This window comes from Anser cygnoides, chromosome 4 (assembly GCF_040182565.1).
Source record: "Anser cygnoides isolate HZ-2024a breed goose chromosome 4, Taihu_goose_T2T_genome, whole genome shotgun sequence".
In the NCBI taxonomy this organism is placed as follows: Eukaryota; Metazoa; Chordata; class Aves; order Anseriformes; family Anatidae; genus Anser; species Anser cygnoides.
In genome coordinates this window covers 79002632-79016527 of record NC_089876.1, presented here as the reverse complement: position 1 = coordinate 79016527, position 13896 = coordinate 79002632, and the positions used below count along the sequence as shown (strand labels likewise).

Here is a 13896-nt window from a genome sequence, read left to right as displayed (position 1 = left end):
TACCAAGAAGAGATCAGCACCTCTGTCTCCATGTCCCCTCTTCAGGAAGTTGCAGAGAGCAGTGAGGTTGCCTCTCATCCTCCTTTTTTCCAGACTAGACAACCCAACTGTCCTCAGCCTCTCCTCACAGGACATGCCTTCCAGCTTTTTTTTTTTTTTTAAAACCAGCTTTGTTGCCCTCCTCTGGACACTTTCAGATATCTTAGCATCCTTTTTATGTCGTGGAGCCCAGAACTGCACAAAATACTCAAGGTGAGGCAACTCCAAAGCTAGATATAGTGGAAAAACCACCTCTTTTGACCATCTGGCTATGCTGTGTTTAATGCACCCCCAAACTGTGATTTGCCCTCTTGGCATCTAGGGTACACTGCTGATTCATAGAGCCTACTGTCAACTACCACCCTCAAGGAGAGCAGCTCTCCACATGGCTGCTCTCCAGCCACTCATCTCCCAGTCTTTACCTGTGTCCAGCATTACACCCTCCCAGGTGCAGAACTTGGCATTTACACTTGTAAACTGGGAATATCATGAAATATTACATTCAACATCTTGGAAGTTGAAGCCAGGCAGTAATGACCTGGGCTCACCTGGTTCTTTCCCTGTCTCTTCCCATTACAGTGAGAACTGAGGAAAATACTACCTGTGCTAGTGAACCCTTTAGCTATCTTTCCAGTGTCTTGAAATCTTTGACTAACCTCAGACTTCTTGTCATGACTTCATTGGCTCCCACATAAAAGATCAGGAGTAGGTAATAATCTAAAGGCTGTACTAAACTCAAAATCTTACTTGTTGACTTCTCCAATCTGAGCCCTGGGGAGGTAGCAACGTTCTCTGTGAAGAAGGCTTGGTCTGCAGAAGGTCTGAATGGAGAAGAATGGAAGTCTCCATTCCCTTCAGGAGGGAGTCACCTGAGAATGTAATTTGCTGCTGTTTCTTCACAGTGCCGGTCTTGTTGCTTTACTTGCTATGAGGAGGGGAGGAGGGAGCCTGTTGATTTGGGCCTTGGTAGGAGAACTTGCATGGATACCTCTTCTTACACCTCTTCACACCCCTCATCTACCACACCCAGAGCCTCATATCTGTTCTCTAATGGAAGCTGAGTGAACGAACAGGGGCTCCTTTTACAACTCTGTGTAGTACTAGTTTCCTTCCTCTCCTTGGTGCCCCTCCAGATGCTGCCTTTATCCTGATGCAGATCAGACACCAGACCTGCCTTAGTCATGTCTACGCCAGGCCAGTTTGTGCATACCAGCGAGGGCAGAGCACCACTGATGTATTACACTCTTGGACTCCCAGATGCTTCACAGTCTCTCCACCTCTTCCTGAGGCGGACCACCATCTCAGCGACTACCACCAGGCACGCCCCACAGTCCAAGGCCGCAGACCCAGCCTGCAGGCAAGCAGAGCTGACTGCAGCCAGCTGACCGGTGGAGCACGTGTCCCTTCTCATGCGCCAACCACCAAATCCTACCTAAGGCCTTCTTCCACACCACTTCTGCCATTTTAGCTGGCTCCACCCAGCCCCTGCATGGCCCTCTCAGCAGACCAGCCACCAGAGGCCTACACACACAGCACATGCGGCCTGAGGGAGCCTGGGCCCAGAAACACCCTGAGGTACCCCTGAGACCTTGAGAGCCTCGCTGTCTTAATAGACTGATCAAATACTTCTGAAAATAATGAAAAAAACTTACAGATGATTTTGAATTGAAACCAAACAAAAGAGATGAAGGTGCTAGGTAGGGCAGCCTCTCCACTCAGAGATTGTCAGAGTTAGAACAAAGTCAGAACTGCACCACCTTTTGCCAGCTGAGCTGTCCCTACCTCAGGTGAAAACATTTTGTACAGACATATGATAAGCCAAGAGCAGCCAGCATCAACGCATGTATGAGCTAAGAGGTCACAGAAAACATGTTGTAACTTGATTAAGCTTGAAAAATTATCTTTCAAGAACCCAAGTTTCATGAACTTAGCAAGAAGTCTCTTGGAAATCCAAGAAAAAAAGTCTATTCTCTCTCCACAGTGAATAGAAACCCTACATTTTGCTAATGGTCAACAAGAGTCATTTTTCACTCAAATCAGTATTCTTGTTTCTGTGTTGAATGAGCAGTCACACGTAAGGAGTAGTAAGTCGGTATTATGGATCATTAGGCTGCTAACAAATGGCAGCAGTCGTATAAGCTTGGAAAGGAAGGAAAGGAAGAAAGAGTTTACATTAATTTTTTAGCCTAAAGGGAAGTTTTATATATAGAAAATAAAAACATAATGACTTCTGATTTATACTGGAATACGATGAGAGGAGATCCCAGCCTGTTTCCAGATGAGTTACCCACAGAGCGTTGCACGCAGCATTGCACTGGCACAAAGAGGCAGCCAGAAATTACCATATTGCATCGAGTGCACTGCTCCTCTACATAAGCCTGTAGTCAGAAACACACTTTTAACCTGTTACAGATGTGAAGCCTATTCAATTGATCAACAGCATGGATAAAAATAACCGTTTATTTGGTGTTAACCAAGATTTCCGCTTTTCATAAGCCAGCTAGATCCTTAGCCTAGCTACAAGGACAGGATACAAGCTGATAGCCCTGTGAAGTAGTGCTCTCCCTGCCCTTTGCCCAGGCTGGCAGCCCGACATCAGATACCTGCTGCTGTCCTCATGCCTGCACCAGGCCACTCACGTATCACATCTCTCTCCTGATGATGCAAGGCAGCAACCCTCATTCTTAATCAAGTTGTTTTTATTCATCCAAGCAATAACTTCATTACTACAGTGATCCCTCATTAGCAATTAATAGCTAACTGATTTTGCAATATGTAGCTGCATTCCGCAATGTCTATGTTTCCCTATCAACTAGTTGCACCCAGTTTGGTCGAGATGCTTATTAAAAATTACAGTGCACTTTGAGAATGTCCATATTCAGAAACTGGGCCATGAGAGAGTCAGCTTTAATTCCTGATGCAGTGCTAGCACATGGTGTTAATAAGAGGTTGTTTCTTTTCACTACAGTGCTACCATTTTTCAGCTCTTGAGCCCTGATCTCCCAATCATCTTCAATATCAATATGCTTTAATCAAATGCATTTGTATGGGGAAGCAGCAAGTACTATTTAGAAAAGAGGAAGAGATTTTTTAAAAACTTCTGTTTTCCTTTGGCTGCCTTAATTTAAAAAAAATTACTCTTCCTGCACATGGCTATGGCATCACAACAGAATTGTACCATTTCTGTACAACAGAAATGTCTAGGATGTCTGCGAAACACAAGCCAGAAATCCACTAAAGGGCCAAGTCTGGATGATTGTAACCTGAATTCCTTGATCAAGTGTATCCGGCTCTAGATTTTGCCCCTGAAGAGCCAGTGAATTCTGACCAGTGACCTCAAACACCAGTTTCTAGAATGAAACTACATTAGCAATGATAATTACGAAAGATGGCCTATTTTCATGTTTTCAAATTAATACAGCACAGATACACTCTAAAGAAGTTTGAATTTCTGAGTGAATATAAAGCTGTTGAACTTTATGGGGGAGAGTTTCAAAGGCACAAACAGCACTTAACTTCCAATTATGCCTTGGAAAATGTCCCACTAATGGCTAATATAGCTGATTTATTTTCATAAACTTTAATTACTTCACACTTTTTTTTTTTACTGAACAATATAATCACTTCAACTGAGCAGTTCAAACACAATGCACAATTTAAAAGGGGATCTGCTCCAATTCCAGGTTCCCATGTGGAAGTTCAAATTTCTTATCAATCTTAATATTGCGCACCTAGATAATTGTGAATACTTGTTCTTGCTATAACATCCACATTGAACAGATGTACTCTTCTATATAACTAGATACTACAAACTATTCTAGATAAGTAGGAGATATTTTTAGCAGTGATATTTGTATTAACTAATGTAGGATAAACGTTTGTCTAGCATAAAGTCAGGGGCTTTTCATATTTTAGCAATAAAAGCAATAGTAACAGTGAAGAACTGGTTCAAGTGACAGCTTGCCATGCAAGTACACAAGAGATCCAGCAAGACAGAACAGTGAGGAAAAATGTGCAATTTTAGGTCTCCTTGCATGCAATTCCTCTTGTGGTACAGCTGTTGACTGAGACATTTGGTAAGTATTCAATGCGATTTAGCAGCAGATTTCTTAGAACAGAAATCCTGTTTATTTTTACTATATTTATTAAATATAAGAACAGAAGTGTCTTAATTAAAGTGTTTGGTGTGCCTCGATGATTTCTGAGGCCCTTCTGGAAAGAGTATGAGCACAGGGCTGTTTGCTCTGTGAGTTCAGGTGAAAGCAGGTGCTGTCTGGCAAAAAGCAAGAAAATATTGCCCTCTAGTGATGAAAGGAGAAGATGCAAAGTCCCGGGACAGGGAGGGGTTAATTATTGTTTCAAGATACCCGCATCTCTCATGCTAAGAAAACCAAAGCTTGTTGCAATTAGCTGTTTTGTGGGGAGATTACACGCCCAGCAAGGCTGTCCTTCCCACAGAGAGCAGTTCTCCTGATCTGATAAACCCTCAGAGTCAGGCTGAGTGACTCATCAATGTCACTGAAACTGAAGCATGGCCTCACAGAGAATGCTTCACTTGATCCGGTTTTATCTTTTTATAAAATCTTAATTGGAGGTTTAATAAGAAGTGAGATCCTGACAAGTATACACAGAAGGGCAGGATGAGGGAAGCACTAAAGGGATTGGGGGTGGGGGGGCAATACGGCAATTCTCTTACAATTATCAGAATGGTTTTAACTTCCCAATGATTGCTGCATTTCTTTTATGTTTTTCCCTTCACACATAAGATATTACTAAATACAGGGCCCTTTTCTTACTTCTGCTCACTTCTTATTTCTCTCCGTATATAAGCTATCCACCTTGCTCACCTTTTTTGCTAATTGCCATGTGACACACAGCAGTGTCACAGACAGGGTAGCCCACAGTACAGAGATATGAATCTCCTAGCAAGCTTCTGACTGACAAAGGTAAAGCAGATAAAAACTGAATTCTGGCAAAGTCACAACTGGTCTCAGCAACAACTCCCTTTGCTTAAACAGCCAGAGAAGGAGCAAGTCTCTCACAAACAAACAGTTCTTAATTCACAATTACTTCAGCAATTGTTCATTGCTCGATCAACTCTCCAAAGCAGTATAGTTCTAATACTAGGAGAGCAGTATATATATACACATTTAGAGCACCAGTAAAGCTTTTTGCTTTTATTTTTTAAATCCTGAACTGACACAACCAAGAGTTTCCTTATATTTTATGACTCTGGCATAGAGTTCTAACTGGTAGACAAGTTTCCTCAATACCTTTCTTGCAAGCTTTTTATAGTTTTTCATGTAAAGATTGAGTAGTTTTCAGAATAAAAATTCAAAATTATAATTCAAGTTAATAGACAAGGAGATGTCAACTGACAAGTGTATGCTGTGAAAAAGTTTCTTCCTCCTTGCAGTTCAAAAATCATCCATTGTTTACAGGCTCACATTCTTCCAATAGGTAAACAATATAAATAATTCAGACAGATGTTAATTCTTTTTAAAATCCATAGAGCAGCATGGGCTATTTGTTTAGTTAGCTTTAATTGCCTCTGAGTTGCGTGGTTCATTGTTAGCATTGGGAATTCTTTGTGAATTTAGGTAGGGCTACCAAGAAGCACACAAGTGCTTCTGAGCTGGCCAGGCAGTCCAGTTTGAGCCACACAGTACAGCAGGGACAGCCCAAAGCCCCCATCCTTTAGTGAGAGTTGCCTTGATTCAATGCACACGTTTATGTGCCCACCCAGCAGCCACAGAACAAATACCTCATGGCTCAGCAACTCCAACACTACTCATGCCCCATACAATCCTCCATTCATCCCTGGGAGAACAGAAAACGGAGCATGCACTGCTGCACCCTGCAGTTTTAGTAACCTACTCATTCACTTGGAAAATCCATGTGCAATTTTAATCATTGACAGTCTTTAAATGAGCAGTAAAATACTGGCCACTCCAGTTACAGAATAGAAACTGGGGAGAAAGAAGTCCTCTAAAGGTTTCTCATGTCTTTTTCTTTGCCTTGATCAGTTTCACAGTCAAAAACAGAATTTGATAGTCCTTTGCAAATACTTAGCCATAAAAATTATGAGTTTGACATAGAACTTGGACCAATATTTAACCAACATTGTTTTGTCCTCATTTTGTCCTACAATCATTAGTCAACCCCGCTTACAATAACAATAACGCATTGTAGCCAAGAAATGGCCATAAATAAAAATACCACTGCCCTCAAAAAGTAATGTTTAGACTTTATTTTATGCCCTAAGAAAATGGGATAACTGATGTATTAAGATAAAACACATTAAGAAAGCACACAACACTTGAAGTGTTCATAAACTTCCCTCTCAACTCATATTACTGATATCACTGTTTATTAACATGCATTTTTAATTGCTTTATGGATTTTATTTACTTTTTTTTTTTTTAACTTGTTGCAGATAATGTTGAGAGTCATCTTCGTTGATTATTGGCAACTGCTGTATTCTGAGAAAGCCTCTTTCAATTTAGCTTTACAGATCCTTTGACTTCCCACTCCAACAGCTTCATAACCTCCCCAACAGCTTCATAAATGTACTGCAATGGTCACATGAACATCTCAGGAGGGGAATCAGCACCTCTGCATCTCCTCATTATTATGGCACTTTAGGAAGAGAAAACCAAAAAGTGACAAGTCCAACAGAAGTTGAAAGTCCCACAAAAGATGAATCTAATAGTGAGGCTCCACAGAAGTTTCAGAACGCTTGTTATTCTCCTGGCTACTTTCTGCTTAGCAAGTATCGTCATTTCTGCCTATTACTTGTACACCAGCTACAAGCAGGAGATGGCCCTTGCAGAAACCACTGGAGAAGCAGACTGTGAAGATCTCAAGGTTCTACCATACAGATCCATTGAGCTGAAAACAGCTAAGCCAATTGATCCATCTAAAACTGATCCCACTGTCCTCCTGTTTGTGGAAAGCCAGTACTCCCAGCTGGGGCAAGATATCATAGCCATCCTTGAGTCCAGCAGATTTCAATACCACATGGTCATCGCACCTGCCAAGGGGGATATTCCCCCTCTCACAGACAATGGAAGAGGAAAATACACAATTGTTATATATGAGAATATTTTAAAGTATGTATCCATGGACTCGTGGAACAGAGAGCTTCTGGAAAAATACTGTGTGGAATACAGTGTTAGCATAATTGGTTTTCATAAAGCCAATGAAAACAGCTCCCCAAGTACAAAACTGAAAGGCTTGCCGTTACATCTTTACAATAACATAGCCCTCAAAGACTGTGTTGTAAACCCTCAGTCTCCCCTTCTGCGCATTACCAAAGCACCAAGGGTTGAGAAAGGCCCACTGCCTGGTGAAGACTGGACAGTTTTCCAGTTCAACCATTCCACCTACCAACCTGTGCTTTTAACTGAACTGCAGACCTCCCGACCACCCCCCGTGGCATTGCCAAAGGCTGCTCTGTATGCAACCGTCATCCAGGACTTGGGGCTTCATGATGGGATTCAAAGAGTTCTTTTTGGAAACAACCTGACCTTCTGGTTACACAAGCTGATCTTTATTGATGCCATCTCTTTCCTGTCAGGGAAGAAGCTCATGCTGTCCTTGGATAGGTACATTCTGGTTGACATAGATGACATCTTTGTTGGGAAGGAGGGAACGAGGATGAACGTAAATGATGTGAAGGTAAGGCAAAAGCTGGGGGATACTATACCAGATGCAAGTATGTTCAATGGGGCATTCAAAACGAGGCAAGGAGTGACAAACATGGGAGTCCCATTTTCTTTTAAAGGCTGAAAGTGCACAAACGTAGCCAGCAGAAACAGAAACCATAACCTGAGGTTACTTTAAAGGTCCGGTTACCCACATGCATACAGAGATGGATTCGAGTGTGTTGAATCCATAGAGGTGGCCTCATACAATAACATATGTAGTGAATATATTGGCTGCCTCTTCCTCATCTAAGTTCTGCTCAAGGACTTCGCCCTGAGCACCTGGATTCAAAAAAAAAAAGGAACCTTCCAATACCTAACATAACAGATCTCTTTTTTTTTTTTTTCTTAACCAAAATAAAAGGATCTCTGTTTCTGGAGCATATTTGCTGCTGAGAACTCTGAATTGTTAGATAACACCACATTTTACACCATGTTTTTATTTTTTTCCTTTGAACATACAGACATATGCATCTATTTGTACATATGGTATATAATTCAATTTATAGGCATTTTCTGTATTCTGTAATTATTTCTAAAAATTAAACAGAACAATAGAAATTTGTTCATTTTTTGAACTCTCCTATAACTATGTTAAATAGAATTTAAAAGCAAATGGAAAAGTTGGCCACAGTTTGACTTACTTACAATCTTTAGCAGGGAAGTTTTCTTTAGCAGATAAATATTTCAAGTTACTAGTGACAGTATGAAAGTATGGCCTACACCTCAGCAAATGACCTAAATATCTGATAAGGTGGGTTGCTCACAGACTGTTGTTTGGAGGTGCTTTTAAACTTCTTTTCATAGTCTGCAGTATCCAGGGACTCCATTATACATGTTCAGAGTAATTCTCAAAAGCGTGTGCGCTGTAGAAAGACACAGACTTAAAGTGATAAATAGACAGAAGTCAATATCATGAAAGTTACTTTCTTTCAGTTTTCCGGGTGGGGGAATCACACTGAGATTAACTGAGGCTCCTAAACATGCAATATTACATTCTTTAGCTTTTATTCTAGGGTTTTCCTGTAAATACCCTAATGCTTTCATGAGCAATAAGTAAGCCTTTTGGTTTTAAACCTAAATTTCTATTTTGTTTCTTAATTATTATTTCCATTGGTATGAGTCTGCCTATTTGTCTGCCTATTCATCTGAATCACTAAGAGATATTGAAATGCCCAACAAAAGAAATAGTCTCATACAGATGAAACTTTTTTGCACATCAGAAAAGTTCAGGTAATTCTGTTAGCCAAACCAGGTGTATGAGAGCTCATCAGGGTTGTTTCTAGCACCCAGACACTCCAAGTGTCTGCATTAGATATTCTTGGTGTCTTGAGATCTGAGCACTACGCACAAGCTCTGTGACCAAGTGCCCTCTCAGCGGAAATATATGATAAAACACTCTGACAAAGGCCCTGTCTAGAAGAGGAAATTAACGGAAAAGGCAATTGTGGAACAAGTTTTTCAGCAGGAGCTTTCTGCACGCACATTTTTGAGAGCCTTTTTCTGATTTGGTTTGCTCCACTACAGAAGTCTATTATTCTACATTGGTTAAAGAGTCCCTATTACTAGAATAAAAGCGTCCACACAGTCACTTGAAAATTCAAATCATAACTTTGACTGGAATAATCTCCAAGCCCCAAGACATTTCCTTTTTTATCCAGCAATCAACAACATTAGACAAACCTCTCCACCTGTGCTTGGCAGAGGAGCCGTGCTCCATTGTTCGTTATAGGAGATACAACAGAAAATATCCAGGAGCTCGAGTAGGATCTGGACATCAGAACCATAGCTGCTAAAAGCATTAGGCATCAATTTTGTATGCTGCACAGATTTACCCGTCTGAAAACTGGGCAGGTCACAGCACTGAATACCTTAACATGCAAAAGCATCTGCTAAGCTTCAGACTTTTCCTGAAGAAAATAATAATACCAAAAATAAGCAGCAGTGTGGTGAGACCCCCTCTTCATCACAAAGAAGAAATCATGCAACAAACACCACCCATGGTGAGAACTCTACAAGCACACACTCAGAACCAACTTTCCCATCAGGCAGTCTTTTTGGGAAGCAGGATGGGGGATTGTCTGTTTGTCATAGATGATGTTCCCATGTAAAGCCATCCTGCAGCTTGACCATCCATTGGTCCATTCTGCACATAAAACTATGGTTTTCAGTTCCAATCTGTTACCAGGATTTGTTTCTCAGGGTATTTCACAGGTACTTGCTATGCATTTCAGTCTGTACTTACAGACTGGACATTCCCAGAATACATTAACATTCAAAGCAGGATGCTTGCTAATGAATGTAACACCAAAAAAATCAGAGTGTACTTTGGTTAGTTTACAGTAAAAGATAATTACAGTGAGTTAGAGAACAATCACTCAAGTCACTTGGGAAAGGAGGCAATTAAGAACCAGAGGGCCTGGCTTCTCCCCTCAAGGCAGAGCAGCCTCCTTGGTTGAAAGGCAAAATAGCAGAGGGAGACAACATTTAGGAGGCTGATATTTAAGTGATGTCAAAGTATTGCCTTGCACTGTGAAGCAGCTGCTGTGACCAGCTGCTCAAAGGGGGTTGCGTTTTCACAGCAGGTTAGAGGCTGCCACGAAAGGCATGAGAGGTGACACATGGAGGCACCAAGGGATATAGGGGCAGGTTGTGCTTGACCTGCATGTGTATCACAGGGGCAAAGGCACGAATGGCTCTGATAGCTAAAGGATTAGTATAGACTCAGTATGTTGTTCAACAAGAACATAGCAAAATTTGAACCACTTCCTCTTTTTTTCTGAGCTGCATATTACAGGTAGATTTAGCACAAAAATCATAGCCGATATTAATATCATGCACATCAAAACTCATTTCATCCCAGCCCCTGTAATGCATGTTTAAACTATTAGCATCTCCAACACAGAATGGTTTTTATACTATGCTAAGAACAAAATAGAGAAAAAACATATGAAACAATGTTTGCAATGAAACAACTTCTCAGCACAGTACAATTCACTGAATTATGCCACATCACTACTTCTCCAGTTCCTTTATTTCTTAGGATTTGTCACTACAACTATCATAGACTCACCTTGTGCAATCATATGGGACTCTCGTAGGCTTTTCTGAGGTGCCACACACACTTGTGTTGCTTTGGGAATGCTTTTATACATTCCACATTCCCAGGTGCACACAAGAAAACCGCAAACAAACAGCAGCGCACTTCCCAAACTGTGTTAAAATTACAACTAAATAACATCTCTCTGTTCAAGCTCTTAGGCATTTCCTGCCAGTGGCCAGCTGTATAATAACTGCCAGCCCGAAGAACACATGACTAGAAATGAGTTTTCCGATAACAGTATTCGTACGTAGCAATAAAAAGACAAGTAACACTGTTCCGGTGTAATTACTTCCTGCAACTCAAATGTTTTTATCCCCTCACAAAGCCTTTCCTCAATTAGGTGCTTCAAGGTTATATATAGTTTTATAAAGGGTGGCATCGCTAGAGAAACAGAGATTAGAGAACAGAGTTATTACGGGCTCTGTTTACCACAAAAGATCTCCTAGTCCCTTGTATTATAGAAGTTGTGCAAGGTCATATCTAGCTAAGTAATTAAACACGAACTCAGCAGAGCCACAAAAAGCTATTTTCCCAAGCTTTGCAAAGATCTATCTTGAGACTAGTGAGCCCCCGCAAATGAATTCCTCCCTTTCCCTCCTGCCAATATATTATCTCTCTGCTTGATTTTAGAAGGAAAAAAAATCAAGAACTCCTCAGTTACCCTGCAGCATTACTGAATTCGTGTATATGCAAATTATGCTGGTTCCTGGCCACACAAGCCCAAGACCATTGACATCAGTGATTTAGCAAAAACAACTAGAAATACCCATTTCTGCTGGGTCTGGGTTCTTTCAAACAGAAAGAACTTTTATCCTTAAAGTTCTCTTCTAACTGGGCACAAACCAGCAGCATACTTAAACAGGCAGCAAGAACTTGCTAAGGTATTTCCTTTGTTGTTTTTCTAGTATGAGCTAGCATGGTATTTAGTCACCCAGAAGAGCCCAATGCAGTGACCAGGACTTTTCCAGTACCCTCCACAACTACACTTTCTTTTCTGGGAGCAATTATTAGCTCAAAACAAACAAAAAAACAAACAAGTAAACATCCCTACATTTCAAAACAAACAAACAAACAACAAAAAAATAGCAATCCTCAGCCTTTTACTTTCTGTCCTCTCCTAACTCCAGGACTAGCAAGGCAGAACAGCCACCCTTCTATAGCCTTCTTCCAGGTGGACCCTCTCAGGAGCCACCTGCTTCCCTCTCTTCTCCCACTCTCCCAGCTGGAGCCAGTAATCAAAGAGAAGTTGCTTGTCCCAGCACCATCGTGTCACAAAGCCCCTTTCTCTAAAGCCACTTTTTTGTATTCCCTCTAATTGCTGCAGAAGGATCGTTCTTGTGCTGTCTGAGATATGATAAAATGATGAAGCAATGCTTGGGAATGTGCTGTGTGTTACTACTGACTGCGGGCTCTCCTTCTCCTTGCAGCATCAGATAGCCCGTCTGCATTCTCCCCCATTCTCCTGCTCTAACCTTCAGTCCACTCGCTGCAGTTGAAAAAAGAATTGCGTTAGTCTCTGACACCTCCTCACTTCCACAAGTCTGCAGTTTGTCTTTGACCTTCATCATTATTAAAAAGCCTTGAACACTTAAAGGGTGTGATTTCTTGCTCATTTTGGTATTTTAAAGACAAGAATTCATGTTGGAGTCACATCTTTTCTGATAATTCCAAATTAAAGAGTACTGGCTCAGCAGGAGCCTGCACTCGGTAACTGAATCTCTCCAGCGTATGCTTTTTCTGATCTTTCTGCAAGGCGAATTGCTTTCAGGTAGAATAATTAGAAATATCTGGGCCACATCACCAGGCATGGCAGAACAATACTCAGTACAGAGACGCAGGTGGGCACAGGATGGGTAAAACTCTGTGCAGCACATCCGTGCAAGGTCTCAACACTCTTTGAAGGAAGGAATTTAATAAACCATTGTGGACCAGTGCTTGGTTTCTGCTTCAGTTCTGCTGGGATCCCTTACTTCTCATGCCGTTTGGGGTTGGTAGCAAAGCCCCAGTCCATGCACGTGGATAAGGAAGCTCTGCTTAACAAAGGGCAATAGCACTGTTCTGTGTCCCTTTGTAGAATATGGCATCTAGTGTTGCAGAATGCCCAAATTTTCATAGAAATTCTCCAGCAGTGGTCAAGACCAGACAAAAAAGGCAGAGAGGATTGTACCATATACCTGGATTTCTAACTCAGGTTTCTAAAGAGTTTCTCAGGATACCCTCCTCTGCTGCACCCTTCTGGTACTCACACACAGCAGTGGAGAGATGATGATGGAAGTTACGGCAGCCCAACATCTCAACCTCCCTCCATTTCATTCCAGATGTACTCGCTATCAATCCCCAGTGCTTCAGCAAAACTTGAAACTGATGTTGTAGATAGAAGCTGGAAACAAATTGTTTTTATTTTTATTATTGTTAATTTATCTGCTGCTTTTTCTTTCAATAGAAGTCGAAGCATCACTTCCTTTCGGATACTGAGATACAATAGTCAGTCATCCTGTAGCCTTTTTATAATAGTAAACTCCTGCCAATAAAGTAACCACATCAATGGGCAATCCAGGGAGAAACTAAAAACAGAGCATGTATGAGCATTGGAAGTTAGAGCAGACACTCAAGCACTTGTCATTATAGTCTAAGTGTTACCATCATGTCACTTTAAAACACTTTTGAAAATGGCAGTGAAGAACACAATGAACAGAAATTCAGGAGTTTCCAGTTTGGGATGATTTTAAAGACTTTAAAAATGACTTTAAAATGCAGCTGAGAATGCATTATAAGAAAAATGTAATAATCAGACAATCTTTTTTTAAAATGGGAGTGTCTACTCTATTCTACTTCAGGAGAGATGACGGATCATTCAATATTTTCCTTGTTCGTGTCTCTTGAATCACCCTGTTCTTTCTGCAATAATTTGTGTTGAATACCGCTGAAGTGCCTTGTCTAGATACATCACACAAAGCATTTTAGACTTCAACTCTTGTATTTTTTTTTTTGTTTCAGTAAAGCCTGCTCTTTCATTCACAATTTCAGCACTGATGTAGTGAAAAAACA

The 13896-nt window shown here is 41.0% G+C and overlaps 1 protein-coding gene across 4 annotated transcripts in view; it reads left to right on the top strand.

The window, feature by feature from the left end:
* The window catches only part of NDST4 (N-deacetylase and N-sulfotransferase 4), a 155556-nt gene that overhangs the window by 64147 nt on the left and 77513 nt on the right, over positions 1–13896 (top strand). For 3 of the 4 annotated variants that reach the window (XM_048066489.2, XM_048066487.2, XM_048066488.2), the window contains one exon: positions 6476–7719. In XM_048066489.2, the coding sequence (XP_047922446.2) occupies positions 6739–7719 (981 nt within the window). In that variant the 5' untranslated portion in view covers positions 6476–6738. The remainder of the gene's footprint in view (positions 1–6475; positions 7720–13896) is intronic. The other variant, XM_048066491.2, reaches the window with a different exon arrangement.